This window comes from Salmo salar, chromosome 05 (assembly GCF_965601325.2).
Source record: "Salmo salar chromosome 05, fSalSal1, whole genome shotgun sequence".
Classification (NCBI taxonomy): domain Eukaryota; kingdom Metazoa; phylum Chordata; class Actinopteri; order Salmoniformes; family Salmonidae; genus Salmo; species Salmo salar.
In genome coordinates, this window is record NC_138295.1 from 70,620,001 (window position 1) to 70,639,302 (window position 19,302).

General features: G+C 52.7%; 1 protein-coding gene across 3 annotated transcripts in view; it reads left to right on the forward strand.

Moving 5' to 3' along the window:
• Positions 1–19,302, forward strand: part of LOC106605679 (cell adhesion molecule 4) — a 149,051-nt gene that overhangs the window by 116,311 nt on the left and 13,438 nt on the right. For all 3 annotated transcript variants that reach the window (XM_082975472.1, XM_045718680.2, XM_082975473.1), the window contains exons 2-6: positions 3,326–3,472; positions 5,726–6,013; positions 7,854–8,015; positions 8,404–8,494; positions 9,911–10,083. In XM_082975472.1, the coding sequence (XP_082831598.1) occupies positions 3,326–3,472; positions 5,726–6,013; positions 7,854–8,015; positions 8,404–8,494; positions 9,911–10,083 (861 nt within the window). The remainder of the gene's footprint in view (positions 1–3,325; positions 3,473–5,725; positions 6,014–7,853; positions 8,016–8,403; positions 8,495–9,910; positions 10,084–19,302) is intronic.

Genomic DNA, 19,302 nt, shown 5'->3' on the forward strand with positions numbered 1-19,302 from the left:
ACTCACACAACCACTCACACAACCACTCACACAACCAGACACACAACCACTCACACAACCAGACACACAACCAGACACACAACCAGACACACAACCAGACACACAACCACTCACACAACCAGACACACAACCACTCACACAACCACTCACACAACCACTCACACAACCAGACACACAACCACTCACACAACCAGACACACAACCAGACACACAACCAGACACACAACCAGACACACAACCACTCACACAACCAGACACACAACCAGACACACAACCAGACACACAACCACTCACACAACCACTCACACAACCAGACACACAACCACTCACACAACCAGACACACAACCAGACACACAACCACTCACACAACCAGCACACAACCACACACACCCCACACACAACCAGACACACAACCACATCACACAACCACACACACAACCACACACACAACCAGACACACAACCAGACACACAACCACACACACAACCTACACACACAACCACACACACACCCACACACACAACCACACACACAACCTACACACACAACCACACACACACCCACACACACAACCACAAACACACCTACACACACAACCACACACACAACCACACACACAACCACACACACACCCACACACACACAACCACAAAGACACCCACACACACAACCACAAACACACCCACACACACACACACAAACACAACCACACACACAACCACACACACACCCACACACACAACCACACACACACCCACACACACAACCACAAACACACCCACACACACAACCACACACACACACACACACAACCACAAACACACCTACACACACACAACCACAAACACACCCACACACACACAACCACAAACACACCTATACACACACAACCACACACACAACCACACACACAACCACACACCACAACCACACACACAACCACACACACAACCACACACACAACCACATACACAACCACACACACAACCACACACACAACCACACACACAACCACACACACAACCACTCACACAACCACACACACACCCACACACACAACCACACACACAACCACACACACAACCACACACACAACCACACACACAACCACACACACAACCACACACACAACCACTCACACAACCACACACACACAAACACAACCACACACACACCCACACACACAACCACACACACAACCACACACACAACCACACACACAACCAGACACACAACCACTCCACAGCCACACACACAACCACACACAACCAGACACACAACCACACACAACCACACACAACCACACACACAACCACACACACAACCACTCACACAACCAGACACACAACCAGACACACAACCAGACACACAACCACTCACACAACCAGACACACAACCAGACACACAACCAGACACACAACCAGACACACAACCACTCACACAACCAGACACACAACCACTCACACAACCACTCACACAACCACTCACACAACCAGACACACAACCACTCACACAACCAGACACACAACCAGACACACAACCAGACACACAACCACTCACACAACCAGACACACAACCAGACACACAACCAGACACACAACCACTCACACAACCACTCACACAACCACTCACACAACCAGACACACAACCACTCACACAACCAGACACACAACCACTCACACAACCACTCACACAACCAGACACACAACCAGACACACAACCAGACACACAACCAGACACACAACCAGACACACAACCAGACACACAACCACTCACACAACCAGACACACAACCACTCACACAACCAGACACACAACCACTCACACAACCACTCACACAACCAGACACACAACCACTCACACAACCACTCACACAACCAGACACACAACCAGACACACAACCACTCACACAACCACTCACACAACCAGACACACAACCAGACACACAACCACTCACACAACCACTCACACAACCAGACACACAACCACTCACACAACCACTCACACAACCACTCACACAACCAGACACACAACCAGACACACAACCAGACACACAACCACTCACACAACCAGACACACAACCAGACACACAACCACTCACACAACCACTCACACAACCACTCACACAACCAGACACACAACCACTCACACAACCAGACACACAACCAGACACACAACCAGACACACAACCAGACACACAACCACTCACACAACCACTCACACAACCAGACACACAACCAGACACACAACCAGACACACAACCACTCACACAACCACTCACACAACCACTCACACAACCAGACACACAACCAGACACACAACCAGACACACAACCAGACACACAACCAGACACACAACCACTCACACAACCAGACACACAACCACTCACACAACCAGACACACAACCAGACACGAGCCACCATTACATTACCATGATTTCAGTTCAAACTGCAATGCCCTGTACAGACAGGTGGCAAGGAGGCTGAACTCCAAACTGTGTGTGTGTGTGTGTGTGTGTGTGTGTGTGTGTGTGTGTGTGTGTGTGTGGTGTGTGTGTGTGTGTGTGTGTGTGTGTGTGTGTGTGTGTGTGTGTGTGTGTGTGTGTGTGTGTGTGTGTGTGTGTGTGTGTGTGCGCGCGCGTGCGTGCGTGCGTGCGTGCGGCTGCGTATGTTCAACAGGTGTGAAGGGATGCATACGTGTGTGAGCCGAGAGAGAAGGGTAGAGAGAATGTATGTAGGAGAAAGACATGTCTCGGTGTGCCTGCTGTTGGCCACTTAGCTTGTATGGTTCCCATCTGCCTCTAATGAGGAACCTACAGTCCAGTGTGTGGGTTGTGTTGCTACAGTATGTCAGTCACTCTCTATTAGGACTGTGTTAGGCTAATGGCTGCTAATGATAATCATGAGAACAGTCCAAACACCAAGCTCATTTACCGCTCTCCCTTCCTGTGTCCATGTCAATTAATAACAGCATTTGTTTCTCTCTCTCTTCGTCACCATCTCTCTCTCTCTCTCTCTCTCTCTCTCTCTCTCTCTCTCTCTCTCTCTCTCTCTCTCTCTATCTGTTTCTCTACATCGCTCCCACTCCTGATGCTACTCAGAGCCATGTTATATGACTCTGCCGCTACTATCCTTCAGAAGCACACTAGCATTCATGAGTCATGACTACACCACAATATAATTCATGTATCTCACGTCTGTGTATACTGACTGTCAATGGAGCGGAATCAGTAGTTGTTTACTTGCTTTTCTGTGAATGTTGCGGTTTGTATTGAGGCGAGGTTGAAACTAAATGTCTCTCTCTCTCTCTCTCTCTCTCTCTCTAGCGCGTTGCCAGGCGGTACAGGCTGAGAATGTGACAGTGTTGGAGGGAGGGACGGCCCAGATCTCCTGTCGTCTGCAGAACTATGACGGCTCCATCGTGGTCATCCAGAACCCTCGCAGACAGACCCTCTTCTTCAACGGCACACGAGGTGTGTGTGTGGTGTGTGTGTGTGTGTGTGTGTGTGTGTGTGTGTGTGTGTGTGTGTGTGTGTGTGTGTGTGTGTGTGTGTGTGTGTGTGTGTGTGTGTGTGTGTGTGTGTGTGTTATGCATGTTTGTGTGTGTTTTGCATGTATATGTGTGTGTGTGAGAGAGCGAGACAGTGAGGTTTCAACATTCATCTCTGTGGTCAGGGTTTGATGAACCAGTCAAGCCCAAGAAGCCACCAGATCAATGTGGTTATGCGGGAGGTCAACCTATGGAACCCATTAGCTGGCCTCTAGTTTTAACAAGGTCTCAGTTCATTATGGAGGAGTACATTCTAGGACTTCTAAACTGCATACTCCCCTCCCTACCTCATTACGCAATAACAACATTGATCAGACCTCTTCTGCCAGATGAAAGCAGTGTATTGAAGCCTTCCGTCCAACTAGCCCTCTCTGTCAGATCACCAGTTCACACTATTAACTATTTAGTGCCGCTCGCTCCCTGGGGAGGAGAACCTTTTTTCTGTCTGAAAGCATGATGGACCTTAATAGGACAGAGTCAGAGAGAGAAGGGGGAGAGAGGGGTTAGGTATTGTAGGGTATGAGTTTACCTCTCTCTCTCTACTCTCTCACACACACACACAGATGCACATACATACATACATACACACACACACACACTCTGCAGGGCGATTCCATGCTACCCATTACCATTAGTGCAGGGAGCATGGTAACCCATGGTGTTTCTGGCAGCCTTCCGTGCCGAACCATTCCCCTCTATAACTGTAGAAAGGTCCTGCACTGTTAGGTAAAGGGAATGAGGCAATGAGCTGTCCAGCTACAGCACTAAACCAATGGGCTCTGATGAAGCTCGTGTCTCAAATGGCACACTATTCCCTTTATAGTGCACTACTTTAAACCTGAGAATCTGGTCCCCATAGAGATCTGGTCAATAGTAGTGCACTATATAGGGAATCTGGTGCTGTTATGGACACACATAAGGTCTTTTATTAGGCTGTCCAGCATAGAAACAGACTATAGGAACAGTAATAGACCTGTTCAAGAGGACTCTGTGGAGGAATCCCATCTATCTCCTCTAGCTCAGACTGCCTGTGGATCCCATCTATCTTCTCTAGCTCTGACTGCCTGGCATGCAAATAAGCTGGGACAAAAGGTGAAATAGGACTTGAACAAAGCTGTGACATTTAGTTGCCATTTAGTGTTTTTCTGTCGGGAATCACTCTCACATTCAGGGAGCTTTGTGAAATAGTATTCGAAGGCAAATGTAGACTGTTTTTCTCTCTGTCTACAATAAATTCCTCTGTGTTTCACACAGACACACAACACACACGCACACACTAAACCTCTGATATAATGAATGATGCTGTGAAATGGTGGAGTATTACACCAGGGAAGAGAGAAGGCATTCTCCCTCTGCAGAAGCAAACACAAAAGAGCAGGGAGAAAGGGACTAGAGGAAAGCGAGGGAGGTAGAGAGGAAAGAGAGGGGGGAATGAGGGAGGGGAGGGAGGAGAGAGGGAGGTAGAGAGGGGAGGGGGTGGGGGGGGGGGAGGGAGAGGAAAGAGAGGGGGGAATGAGGGAGGGGAGGGAGGAGAGAGGGGAGGGGGGTGGGGGGAGAGAGGGAGGAGAGAGGAGGGGGGGAATAGAGGGAGGAAGAGAGGGAGGTAGAGAGGAGAGAGGGGGGAGAGGGGGGGAGGGAGGTGAGAGGGGAGGGGGGTGGGGGGGGGGGAGGAGAGAGGAAAGAGAGAGGTTGTGCAGTCAGTCAGTCAGTCGATACAAAGTGGGTTGGGGAAGGTTTATGAGACAATGGCCATCGAGTCCCTGTCACACTGACAGTTATTAGCATTATTTGTTATTATCATGATTTTCTCACAATAGATGTTTCCCTTTCTCTGACCACGAAAGAAACATCGTTTTGCTCTCCTATGTCCGTTCTCTAGGTTCTCTCTCTTCTCACTGCCTCTGTGGTTGCTATGATGCTATGGCCTTGGTCAGCAGGTCACAGTGGATTGTTGGATTAACTGTTTAATTCTTCTCCTCCTTCACTATCCCCTTTTCAATTCTTCTATTCACTCTCCTCCTCCTTGTTACTACCCCGGTCCTCTTTTCTTTTGGCCTTGCTTTTCTTTCCATATATTTATGTGTTTATCTCCAATTGTGGTTTTCCTATTGTGTCTTGACCCCCCCCCCCCCCCCCGATACTGTCTGTCTCCCTCTCTCCCTCCTTCCCTCCCCAGCGTTGAAGGACGACCGTTTCCAGATGGTTCTCTTCACTCCCCGACTGGTGCGCATCACCCTCACCAACGTGAGCGTGTCGGACGAGGGCGGCTACTTCTGCCAGCTCTACACCGACGACACCCACCACCAAGTGGCCACGCTGTCCGTGTCCGTCCCTCCCGACACCCCCACGGTGGAGGTGAAGCAGGAGGCCGTGGAGGGGGGCGAGGTGGAGCTCACCTGCCTGTCGCTGCGCAGCAAGCCCCCCGCCACGCTGCGCTGGATCAGGGACCGCCGGGAGATACCAGGTCTGTCCATTCTTTGAAGATCTATCACTATGTCGCTCTGTCATTCTATCGATCAGTATCTGTCTGTCTCTGTCTTTGTTCAGTCATACCTCTCTCTCTGCCTCTCTCTCTGTTCACTTCCTGCATTCCCTATCTATCCGCCTGCCTGTCCCTGTGTCAATCTATCCATCTATCTTTCTCAAACTCCATCATACTCTCTCCTTTTCTGTCCAGCCTTCTATCTACCTTCCTCTTTATTCCCCATCTGATAAGACTTCCATCCAGCTATCACCATTTTATCTGTCCTTCTGTCCATCTCTTTCTGTCTGTTTGTCTGTCCCGCTGTTTACCCTCTGTCTGTCCTGTTATACTCTCCACCTCTCTCTTTTTTCTCTCTTTCTTTTTTCTCTCTCACTCCCATCCCGTCTCTCCGTCTTAATCTCTAACTCAGCACGTCTCTGTGCCCTTACACTCTGTCCTTTCCCTCACTCCTCTTCTCTTCACCCCGTCTTCCTCTCCTCCTCTTCTCTTTCTCTGTCTCCTCCTTTCATGCCGTGTTCACAAAGATGTCTGTCCCCTGATGTGACAAGGTTACGTAGGACGCGGCGTGGGCTGATGCGTGGGGCCTACAGCAGACAGCCCTGTTTTCTGTTCTGCTCTGTAGTGCTGTGGAGCGGGCCCTGCCCTGAGTGAAATACAGTGTGACATTAAAGGTTAGGCTCCAGATCCTGACGGATAGAATGTCTCAGTAATTAAGACAGTATCTCCCTGCCCTCATCTCACGCTTCAATTGGGCCTGCTTCAGTTCACTCAGCTGAAATAATTGAAAACTCAGCATGGTGTTAGTTATTGTCATATTTTCACAGACTCATATTACGTGACCTCAGTTTTGTCCACCACCATCCCTCCTCTTCCTCCTCATCTTCCGCTGCCTCATTTGGAGTCTTTTTAAATATTTTTAATCTTATCTCACGCTCTCTTTATCTGCCTTTTATGTCTGAGCCTGTCCAGATCCCTCTCTCCTCTTTTCCTTGTCATCAATCATGCCCGTCTCACTCTCTCCATGTGTCCTTCCCCTTCTCCCTTCTCCCTTCTCTCTTCTCTCTTCTCCCTTCTCTCTTCTCTCTTCTCCCTTCTCCCTTCTCCCTTCTCTCTTCTCTCTTCTCCCTTCTCCCTTCTCCCTTCTCCCTTCTCTCTTCTCCCTTCTCCCTTCTCCCTTCTCTCTTCTCCCTTCTCCCTTCTCTCTTCTCCCTTCTCCCTTCTCCCTTCTCCCTTCTCTCTTCTCTCTCTCCCTCCCTTCTCTCTTCTCCCTTCTCCCTTCTCCCTTCTCCCTTCTCTCTTCTCCCTTCTCCCTTCTCTCTTCTCTCTTCTCCCTTCTCCCTTCTCTCTTCTCCCTTCTCTCTTCTCCCTTCTCTCTTCTCCCTTCTCCCTTCTCTCTTCTCCCTTCTCTCTTCTCCCTTCTCTCTTCTCTCCTTCTCTCTTCTCCCTTCTCTCTTCTCCTCTTCTCTCTTCTCCCTTCTCTCTTCTCCTCTTCTCTCTTCTCCCTTCTCTCTTCTCCCTTCTCTCTTCTCCCTTCTCTCTTCTCCCTTCTCCCTTCTCTCTTCTCCCTTCTCTCTTCTCCCTTCTCCCTTCTCTCTTCTCCCTTCTCTCTTCTCCCTTCTCTCTTCTCCCTTCTCTTCTCCCTTCTCTCTTCTCTCTTCTCCCTTCTCTCTTCTCCCTTCTCTCTTCTCCCTTCTCCCTTCTCTCTTCTCCCTTCTCTCTTCTCCCTTCTCTCTTCTCTTCTTTCTTCTTTCGCCAGCGCCTTTTCCTTCCCTCCTTGTCCTCTGTCTGATATGCTCCCTCCCTCCCTTCTCTTCTCTAGGTGTGGTGTCCCAGCAGGAAAATGGGAAGACCGTGAGTGTGTCCAGCACCATCCGTCTCTCTGTGGAGAGGAAAGACAACGGGGCAGCGGTCAGCTGTGAGGCATCCCACCCCGCCCTGGGGGGGCAGAAGAGGGTCCGCCACTACCGCCTCGACGTCCACTGTGAGTGACTGGTCAGCCACCGAGGGTTACCATGGCAACACACTGAAGCTGTACCACTGTCATTTCTGATGGTCACGACTCATTTGTGTTTGGTGCCTGGGGTGGTCAACCCTAAATGACTTATCAACTCACCATTTCTGAGTTTGATCAGCCTTTTCTGCCCTTTAGTTCTGCATAATCAGTGTCACTGCCAAACTGTTGCTGCTTAAATGGCCCTGCATGGCTATCACAGCAACACGTACGAATACTTCCTCAGATGTGTCTGTTCACCGCAGCCATTAACAAAGCAGCAGCTGTTTCACCCTGAGGGTTGTTATGATAACAGCACCTCCAACCGTCACTCTTGATTGGTTACCACGGTAACCATTCCTTCCTCCTCTCTCCCCAGTTGCCCCCACAGTGAGGATCATCCCTCCCCCTGGCATCCTCCGAGAGGGAGACTCTCTCAGCCTCACCTGCTCCATCACTGGCAACCCACTGTGAGTGTGTGTGTGTGTGTGTGTGTACACACATTTATGAGATTGTTTGATTGGTTTGTGCATTTGCTGTGTGTGTATGCTGTGCTCACACTACAGCTGTTTGGAGTGTCTGAGGAGGCTGTAACGAGCCCCTTGTTGAACACTGTGATACGTTTGTTGTGCATGTGTGTTTCTGAGGCAACTGAAGCCTCTTCATTAAGCTCTATAAAAGCTGGTTTGTGTGTGTATGTGCTCGTGTGTTTGTGTGTTTGTGTGTGTGTGTGTGTGTGTGTGTGTGTGTGTGTGTGTGTGTGTGTGTGTGTGTGTGTGTGTGTGTGTGTGTGTGTGTGTGTTGTGTGTGTGTGTGTGTGTGTGTGTGTGTGTGTGCATGCGTGTTTGTGTGTTTGTGTGTGTGCGTGTGTGTGTGTGTGCATGCGTGTGTTTGTTTGTGGTGAGTAAAGCCCCACAATAAAGCCAGGCTGAGGAGCCAGTATGTGTGGCTCAGTGAGAATCAGTAACAGCCTTACTGGGGACAGTGACATGAGAGATGTGGCTGTGGTGGTCGATCTACTGGACTACCCCTGCCTCATCTCATGCTGGAGTGATATCACCACACTCTCCTTTACACCCCCGGTACCCCCATCTCTCTCAGGCCCCGGACAAACTTCCTGTTAACCGTTAATCACCAATTCATTACACTGCCTGTCTTTGTTGGAGGGGTGTGTTTATTAAAGTGTGTGTGCGTGTGTGTGTGTGTGTGTGTGTGTGTGTGTGTGTGTGTGTGTGTGTGTGTGTGTGTGTGTGTGTGTGTGTGTGTGTGTGTGTGTGTGTGTGTGTGTGTGTGTGTGTGTGTGTGTGTGTGTTGATGAGGAGGGGGGTTTAATTAGATGCTTCCTGGGGGATTAGGGTGTAGATGAGCTGGGATTGTAATCTGGCCAGGGTGGAATGAGAGTGACAGCCAGCACAGCACAGAGGATGCACACACACACACAGGGCTTTGTGTGAGAATGTGTGGTGTGTCTGTGTGTGTGCTCGTTGTTTCATGTAATCCAATAATCTTTTGTCTCAGTCGCCTTCTGTCTCACTTTTCTTTGTCTTTTGTGTCTCCTCTTTCTCTCCGTCCTCTTGTCTTACTCACTGCCTCTCCCTCTCTCACCTCTCTCATCCCCATAAATCTCTGTCTATCTCCTTCCCTGGCTCTCTCCTCCCATGTCCCGCTTTCCCTCTCTCCCTCTCTCCATCTGACACAAAATCTTTCTTTGCTCTCTCTCCTCTCCTTCTCTCTCTCTGTCCATAAATCTCCCCAATTCTTTTCTGTCATGCTGTCTTCCTCTCCCTTGGTCTAATTTAAAATCTCTCTCACTCCCTCCTCGCCTTTTATTTCCCATAACCTCCCTCTCCCTCCCTCCTCTCCCTCCCTCCTCTCTCTCTCTGCAGGCCTAGGGATGTCCAGTGGACTAGGATTAATGACACCTTACCTGAGAGGGCGGAGATCTCTGGCCCCACCCTCCAGGTGTCCCGTCTCAGCCAATCACACAACGGGACCTACCTGTGTCAGGCGCAGAACAACTACGGCCGTGCCGCCGACCACTACGCGCTGCTGGTGTACGGTGAGCCACCGTCGCCATGACAACCACTGCCTTGCGGCGAGAAGTTGCCCTAAGGCACAGATCTAGGATCAGCTTACCCTCCATATCCTCCGAATCTATTCACCGTCCAATCCGAGCGTAGCTTTTTGAATCAAACACCAGAAGTGCATCACAAACACAGATGTAGACATCAAAATCGCGAGCCACTTCATCAGTTGTTTATGCTTCACAGATGTGAGAGTGCGAGGGGCATAGAGGGTCGGGCTAGGGGTTGAGTTGTTAACTCAGCATCTGTAGTCAGTATAGTCAGTGTACCCCATGGCTGTGGCCCCCTAGTGGTTACTCCTTTCACTGCAGCCTTCACATCTGACAGCTGAAGATCAGAGAAAGTGTAGGAGGAGGAGAAAGAGGGGGGTTGTTGCGTAACATTTTGGGTTGCCTTAGGCTGCGCCCCCTCATCCTCCCCCCTACTCCCCCATCCCCTTCCCCTCCTCCCTTAATCCCCTCCCTCCTTACCCTCTCCTGAGCAGTGGCGGCGGGTGGCAGGAGCGGCAGACGTCAAACAACACTCTAACTATCCTCCGTTGAGAGAGGAGGTGGGTGGGAATGCCACCTTCCATCTAGCCAGAGCAGCCATCGTCAGCCACCACCAGAGCTAAAGCCACTCTCTTTCTCTCACTGTGCAACACAGGTTAGGCATGCCTGGCTTTGAAGTACGTCCACGCTTCAAGAAAATGCCCTTCTCTTCCTTGGTCTCTATCGTCTGTCGCCTAGAATGGTTCTTCTTCCTTGGTCTCTATCGTCTGTCGCCTAGAATGGTTCTTCTTCCTTGGTCTCTATCGTCTGTCTCCTAGAATGGTTCTTCTTCCTTGGTCTCTATCGTCTGTCTCCTAGAATGGTTCTTCTTCCTTGGTCTCTATCGTCTGTCTCCTAGAATGGTTCTTCTTCCTTGGTCTTTATCGTCTGTCTCCTAGAATGGTTCTTCTTCCTTGGTCTCTATCGTCTGTCTGCTAGAATGGTTCTTCTTCCTTGTTTTCTATCGTCTGTCTCCTAGAATGGTTCTTCTTCCTTGTTTTCTATCGTCTGTCTCCTAGAATGGTTCTTCTTCCTTGGTCTCTATCGTCTGTCTCCTAGAATGGTTCTTCTTCCTTGGTCTCTATCGTCTGTCTCCTAGAATGGTTCTTCTTCCTTGTTTTCTATCGTCTGTCTCCTAGAATGGTTCTTCTTCCTTGGTCTCTATCGTCTGTCTCCTAGAATGGTTCTTCTTCCTTGGTCTCTATCGTCTGTCTCCTAGAATGGTTCTTCTTCCTTGGTCTCTATCGTCAGTCTCCTAGAATGGTTCTTCTTCCTTGTTTTCTATCGTCTGTCTCCTAGAATGGTTCTTCTTCCTTGGTCTCTATCGTCTGTCTCCTAGAATGGTTCTTCTTCCTTGGTCTCTATCGTCTGTCTCCTAGAATGGTTCTTCTTCCTTGGTCTCTATCGTCTGTCTCCTAGAATGGTTCTTCTTCCTTGGTCTCTATCGTCTGTCTCCTAGAATGGTTCTTCTTCCTTGTTTTCTATCGTCTGTCTCCTAGAATGGTTCTTCTTCCTTGTTTTCTATCGTCTGTCTCCTAGAATGGTTCTTCTTCCTTGGTCTCTATCGTCTGTCTCCTAGAATGGTTCTTCTTCCTTGGTCTCTATCGTCTGTCTCCTAGAATGGTTCTTCTTCCTTGGTCTCTATCGTCTGTCTCCTAGAATGGTTCTTCTTCCTTGGTCTCTATCGTCTGTCTGCTAGAATGGTTCTTCTTCCTTGGTCTCTATCGTCTGTCTCCTAGAATGGTTCTTCTTCCTTGTTTTCTATCGTCTGTCTGCTAGAATGGTTCTTCTTCCTTGGTCTCTATCGTCTGTCTGCTAGAATGGTTCTTCTTCCTTGGTCTCTATCGTCTGTCTCCTAGAATGGTTCTTCTTCCTTGTTTTCTATCGTCTGTCTGCTAGAATGGTTCTTCTTCCTTGGTCTCTATCGTCTGTCTCCTAGAATGGTTCTTCTTCCTTGGTCTCTATCGTCTGTCTCCTAGAATGGTTCTTCTTCCTTGGTCTCTATCGTCTGTCTCCTAGAATGGTTCTTCTTCCTTGGTCTCTATCGTCTGTCTGCTAGAATGGTTCTTCTTCCTTGGTCTCTATCGTCTGTCTCCTAGAATGGTTCTTCTTCCTTGGTCTCTATCGTCTGTCTCCTAGAATGGTTCTTCTTCCTTGGTCTCTATCGTCTGTCTCCTAGAATGGTTCTTCTTCCTTGGTCTCTATCGTCTGTCTGCTAGAATGGTTCTTCTTCCTTGGTCTCTATCGTCTGTCTCCTAGAATGGTTCTTCTTCCTTGGTCTCTATCGTCTGTCTCCTAGAATGGTTCTTCTTCCTTGGTCTCTATCGTCTGTCTCCTAGAATGGTTCTTCTTCCTTGGTCTCTATCGTCTGTCTCCTAGAATGGTTCTTCTTCCTTGGTCTCTATCGTCTGTCTCCTAGAATGGTTCTTCTTCCTTGGTCTCTATCGTCTGTCTGCTAGAATGGTTCTTCTTCCTTGGTCTCTATCGTCTGTCTCCTAGTATGGTTCTTCTTCCTTGGTCTCTATCGTCTGTCTCCTAGAATGGTTCTTCTTCCTTGTTTTCTATCGTCTGTCTCCTAGAATGGTTCTTCTTCCTTGGTCTCTATCGTCTGTCTCCTAGAATGGTTCTTCTTCCTTGGTCTCTATCGTCTGTCTCCTAGAATGGTTCTTCTTCCTTGGTCTTTATCGTCTGTCTCCTAGAATGGTTCTTCTTCCTTGGTCTCTATCGTCTGTCTCCTAGAATGGTTCTTCTTCCTTGGTCTCTATCGTCTGTCTCCTAGAATGGTTCTTCTTCCTTGTTTTCTATCGTCTGTCTCCTAGAATGGTTCTTCTTCCTTGGTCTCTATCGTCTGTCTCCTAGAATGGTTCTTCTTCCTTGGTCTCTATCGTCTGTCTCCTAGAATGGTTCTTCTTCCTTGGTCTCTATCGTCTGTCTCCTAGAATGGTTCTTCTTCCTTGGTCTCTATCGTCTGTCTCCTAGAATGGTTCTTCTTCCTTGGTCTCTATCGTCTGTCTCCTAGAATGGTTCTTCTTCCTTGGTCTCTATCGTCTGTCTCCTAGAATGGTTCTTCTTCCTTGGTCTCTATCGTCTGTCTCCTAGAATGGTTCTTCTTCCTTGTTTTCTATCGTCTGTCTCCTAGAATGGTTCTTCTTCCTTGGTCTCTATCGTCTGTCTCCTAGAATGGTTCTTCTTCCTTGGTCTCTATCGTCTGTCTGCTAGAATGGTTCTTCTTCCTTGGTCTCTATCGTCTGTCTCCTAGAATGGTTCTTCTTCCTTGGTCTCTATCATCTGTCTCCTAGAATGGTTCTTCTTCCTTGGTCTCTATCGTCTGTCTCCTAGAATGGTTCTTCTTCCTTGGTCTCTATCGTCTGTCTCCTAGAATGGTTCTTCTTCCTTGGTCTCTATCGTCTGTCTCCTAGAATGGTTCTTCTTCCTTGGTCTCTATCGTCTGTCTCCTAGAATGGTTCTTCTTTTTCTGGCTCTTCGTTCTTTCTTCTTCTTGTTTTTATGTTTCCCTTCCTCTCTCTCTGTCAACCAATCCTATTCCTCCTGTTTTTCTCTTCTATATGTCTTTCCCCTACTCCTTCTCTCTAAATGTATATATATCCTATCCTCTCTTTGTTCTCTCTCCTCCCCCTCTCTCCCTCTCTCTCTCTCTCTCTCTCTCTGCTCTCTGCTTTCTCACCTTGGCAGTAGTTTGCCCTCTTTTCTGGGTGTACTGTAGTTCAGAGCTCCCTGGAGGGTTCCTGTCTTGTCGAGTCCAAGAGGGGCAGAGAGAGGGGCAGAGGAAGCAGGGAGAGAGAGGTCGAAGCCAGGTTAGTGTTAAGTTAGGGGCTTGCCCAAGTTGGATTAGCCACGCTTGCCACTGGAAATCCCAAGGTGCACTGGGGTGGGGCGCCTGACAGGGCAAGGCTTTGTGGCGATGATGAGTCAGCTAAAACAGCTCTCTATGACAGATCTGAAAAACGAACCCTCTCCCCCTCACACTGTCAACCAGCTCCCAGAGTTATCTAGTGTCTGATGTGGCCGTGAAGCGCAAAATCAGGACAAATCAGAGGCCAATTTGTTGCAGGAGCTTTTTGAGGTTGGGTGATGCTTTGAAAAGCAGATAGAGAGTGAGAGGTTGGTGAGTCTCTGCGGAGCCAGGCCCAATGCAATGAAATCTTTTTTCAGCAGGTTTAAGTCTGTGTGTGTGTGTGTGTGTGTGTGTGTGTGTGTGTGTGTGTGTGTGTGTGTGTGTGTGTGTGTGTGTGTGTGTGTGTGTGTGTGGTGTGTGTGTGTGTGTGTGTGTGTGTGTGTGTGTGTGTGTGTGTGCGCGCGCGCATGTTTGTGTGTGTGAGAGAGAATGTGGATGTGCATGTGCATTATACACGTGCATGTGTCAAACTCCCACGGCGGTGTGGTGGGATGGCATAGTGAGATGGCATAGTGGAATGGCATAGTGGCGGGATGGTGTGGTGGGATGGGATGGCGTAGTGGCGGTGTGGTGGGATGGCATAGTGGGATGGCGTAGTGGGATGGCATAGTGGCGGGATGGTGTGGTGGGATGGGATGGCGTAGTGGCGGTGTGGTGGGATGGCGTAGTGGCGGAGTGGTGGGATGGCGTAGTGGGATGGCATAGTGGCGGGATGGTGTGGTGGGATGGGATGGCGTAGTGGCGGTGTGGTGGGATGGCGTAGTGGCGGTGTGGTGGGATGGCATAGTGGCGGGATGGTGTGGTGGGATGGGATGGCGTAGTGGCGGTGTGGTGGGATGGCGTAGTGGGATGGCATAGTGGCGGGATGGTGTGGTGGGATGGCGTAGTGGCGGTGTGGTGGGATGGCGTGGTGGTGGGATGGCGTAGTGGCGGTGTGATGGGATGGCGTGGTGGTGGGATGGCGTAGTGGCGGTGTGGTGGGATGGTGTGGTGGGATGGCGTAGTGGCGGTGTGGTGGGATGGCGTGGTGGTGGGATGGCGTAGTGGCGGTGTGGTGGGATGGCGTAGTGGCGGTGTGGTGGGATGGCGTGGTGGTGGTGGGGTGGCGGTGTTGTGGGATGGGATGGCGTAGTGGTGGTGTGGTGGGATGGTGTGGTGGGATGGCATAGTGGCGGGATGGTGTGGTGGGATGGGATGGCGTAGTGGCGGTGTGGTGGGATGGCGTAGTGGGATGGCATAGTGGCGGGATGGTGTGGTGGGATGGGATGGCGTAGTGGCGGTGTGGTGGGATGGCGTAGTGGCGGTGTGGTGGGATGGTGTGGTGGGATGGCATAGGGGGGGTGGTGTGGTGGGATGGGATGGCATAGTGGCGGTGTGGTGGGATGGCGTGGTGGTGGGATGGCGGTGTGGTGGGATGGCGTGGTGGTGGGATGGCGTAGTGGCGCTGTGGTGGGATGGTGTGGTGGGATGGCGTAGTGGCGGTGTGGTGGGATGGCGTGGTGGTGGGATGGCGTAGTGGCGGTGTGGTGGGATGGCGTGGTGGTGGGATGGCGTAGTGGCGGTGTGGTGGGATTGCGTGGTGGTGGGATGGCGTGGTGGTGGGATGGCATAGTGGGATGGCATAGTGGCGGGATGGTGTGGTGGGATGGGATGGCGTAGTGGCGGTGTGGTGGGATGGCATAGTGGGATGGCATAGTGGGATGGCATAGTGGCGGGATGGTGTGGTGGGATGGGATGGCATAGTGGCAGTGTGGTGGGATGGCATAGTGGGATGGCATAGTGGGATGGCATAGTGGCGGGATGGTGTGGTGGGATGGGATGGCGTAGTGGCGGTGTGGTGGGATGGCATAGTGGGATGGCGTAGTGGGATGGCATAGTGGCGGGATGGTGTGGTGGGATGGGATGGCGTAGTGGCGGTGTGGTGGGATGGCGTAGTGGGATGGCATAGTGGCGGGATGGTGTGGTGGGATGGGATGGCGTAGTGGCGGTGTGGTGGGATGGCGTAGTGGCGGTGTGGTGGGATGGCATAGTGGCGGGATGGTGTGGTGGGATGGGATGGCGTAGTGGCGGTGTGGTGGGATGGCGTAGTGGGATGGCATAGTGGCGGGATGGTGTGGTGGGATGGGATGGCGTTGTGGCGGTGTGGCGTAGTGGCGGTGTGGTGGGATGGCGTAGTGGGATGGCATAGTGGCGGGATGGTGTGGTGGGATGGGATGGCGTAGTGGCGGTGTGGTGGGATGGTGTAGTGGCGGTGTGGTGGGATGGCATAGTGGCGGGATGGTGTGGTGGGATGGGATGGCGTAGTGGCGGTGTGGTGGGATGGCGTAGTGGGATGGCATAGTGGCGGGATGGTGTGGTGGGATGGGATGGCGTAGTGGCGGTGTGGCGTAGTGGCGGTGTGATGGGATGGCGTGGTGGTGGGATGGCGTAGTGGCGGTGTGGTGGGATGGTGTGGTGGGATGGCGTAGTGGCGGTGTGGTGGGATGGCGTGGTGGTGGGATGGCGTAGTGGCGGTGTGGTGGGATGGCGTAGTGGCGGTGTGGTGGGATGGCGTGGTGGTGGTGGGGTGGCGGTGGGATGGGATGGCGTAGTGGTGGTGTGGTGGGATGGTGTGGTGGGATGGCATAGTGGCGGGATGGTGTGGTGGGATGGGATGGCGTAGTGGCGGTGTGGTGGGATGGCGTAGTGGGATGGCATAGTGGCGGGATGGTGTGGTGGGATGGGATGGCGTAGTGGCGGTGTGGTGGGATGGCGTAGTGGCGGTGTGGTGGGATGGTGTGGTGGGATGGCATAGTGGCGGGATGGTGTGGTGGGATGGGATGGCGTAGTGGCGGTGTGGTGGGATGGCGTGGTGGTGGGATGGCGGTGTGGTGGGATGGCGTGGTGGTGGGATGGCGTAGTGGCGCTGTGGTGGGATGGTGTGGTGGGATGGCGTAGTGGCGGTGTGGTGGGATGGCGTGGTGGTGGGATGGCGTAGTGTCGGTGTGGTGGGATGGCGTGGTGGTGGGATGGCGTAGTGGCGGTGTGGTGGGATGGCGTGGTGGTGGGATGGCGTGGTGGTGGGATGGCGTAGTGGCGGTGTGGTGGGATGGCATAGTGGCGGTGTGGTGGCGGTGTGGTGGGATGGCGTGGTGGTGGTGTGGTTGGATAGCGTGGTGGCGGTGTGATGGGATGGCGTGGTGGTGGTGTGGTTGGATAGCGTGGTGGCGGTGTGGTGGGATGGCGTCGTGGTGGTGTGGTTGGATAGCGTGGTGGCGGTGTGGTGGGATGGTGTGGTGGCGGTGTGGTGGGATGGCGTGGTGGTGGTGTGGTTGGATAGCGTGGTGGCGGTGTGGTGGGATGGTGTGGTGGCGGTGTGATGGGATGGTGTGGTGGTGGTGTGGTTGGATAGCGTGGTGGCGGTGTGGTGGGATGGCATGGTGGTGGTGGGATGGCGTGGTTACGGTGGGATGGCGTGGTGGCTGTGTGGTAGGATGGCATGGATGTGGTGGGATGGCGTGGTGGCGGTGTGGTGGGATGGCGTAGTGGTGGTGGGATGGCATGGTGGTGGTGGGATGGCGTGGTGGCAGTGTGGTGGGATGGCGTAGTGGCGGTGTGTTGAGATGGCATAGTGGCGGTGTGGTGGATGGCGGTGTGGTGGGATGGCGGTGTGGTGGGATGGCGGTGTGGTGGCAGTGTGGTGGGATGGTGTGGGGGCGGTGTGGTGGGATGGTGTGGGGGCGGTGTGGTGGGATGGCGTGGGGGCGGTGTGGTGGTATGGCGTAGTGGCGGCGTGGTGGGATGGCGGTGTGGTGGGATGGCGTGGGGGCGGTGTGGTTGGATAGCGTGGTGGCTGTGTGGTAGGATGGCATGAATGTGGTGTGGTAGGATGGCATGGATGTGGTGTGGTGGGATGGTGTGGTGGTGGTGTGGTGGGATGGTGTTTTGGTGGTGTGGTTGGATGGCGTGGTGGTGGTGTGGTGGGATGGCTTGGTGGGGGTGGGATGGCATGGTGGCAGTGTGGTGGGATGGCGTGATGGCGGTGTGGTGGTGGTGTGGTGGGATGGCGTGGTTACGGTGGGGTGGCTGTGTGGTAGGATGGCATGGGTGTGGTGTGGTGGGATGGCGTGGTGGTGGTGTGGTGGGATGACATGGTGTGGTGGGATGGCGTTTTGATGATGTGGTGGGATGCCGTTTTGGTGGTGTGGTGGGATGGCGTGGTTGCGGTGGGATGGCGTGGTTGTGGTGCTGTGGGATGGCGTGGTTGCGGTGCTGTGAGATGGCGTGGAGGCTGTGTGGTAGGATGGCATGGATGTGGTGGGATGGCGTGGTGGCGGTTTGGTGGGGTGGATGTGGCGTGGTGGTGTGTGGGATGGCGTTTTGGTGGTGGGATGGTGGTGGTGGTGTGGTGGGATGGTGGTGGTGTTGTGGCGGTGGGGTTGGATGGCGTGGTGGCGGTGTGGTGGGATGGCTTGGTGGGGGTGGGATGGCATGGTGGCGGTGTGGTGTGGCGTGATGGCGGTTTGGTGGGATGGTGTGGTGGGGTGGTGTGGTGGGATGGCGTGGTTACGGTGGGATGGCGTGGTGGCTGTGTGGTAGGATGGCATGGATGTGGTGTGGTGGTGTGCTGGGATGGCGTGGGGGTGGTGTGGTGGGATGACATGGATGTGGTGTGGTGGGATGGCATTTTGGTGGTGGTGTGGTGGGATGGCGTGGTTACGGTGGGATGGCGTGGTGGCTGTGTGGTAGGATGACATGGATGTGATGTGGTGGGGTGGTGGTGTGCTGGGATGGTGTGGGGTGGTATGGTGGGATGACATGGGTGTGGTGGGATGGCACCTTGGTGGTATGGTGGGATGGCATTTTGGTGGTGTTTTGGTGGTGTGGTGGGATGGCGTGGATGTGGTGTGGTGGGATGGCGTGGATGTGGTGTGGTGGGATGGCATGGTGTGGTGGGATGGAGTGGTGGTGGTGTGGTGGGATGGCGTGGTTGCGGTGGGATGGCATGGTTGTGGTGCTGTGGGATGGCGTGGTGGCTGTGTGGTAGGATGACGTGGTTGCGGTGCTGTGGGATGGCGTGGTGTGGTGGGATGGCGTGGTGGTGGTGTGGTAGGATGGCGTGGATGTGGTGTGGTGGGATGGCGTGGTGGTGGGATGGCGTGGTAGTGGTTAGGAGAGGGGGAGGGAGGGAGGTTAGGAGAGGGGGAGGGAGGGTGGTTAGGAGAGGGGAGGGAGGGGGTTGGGAGGGGGGAGGGAGGGAGGGGGTTGGG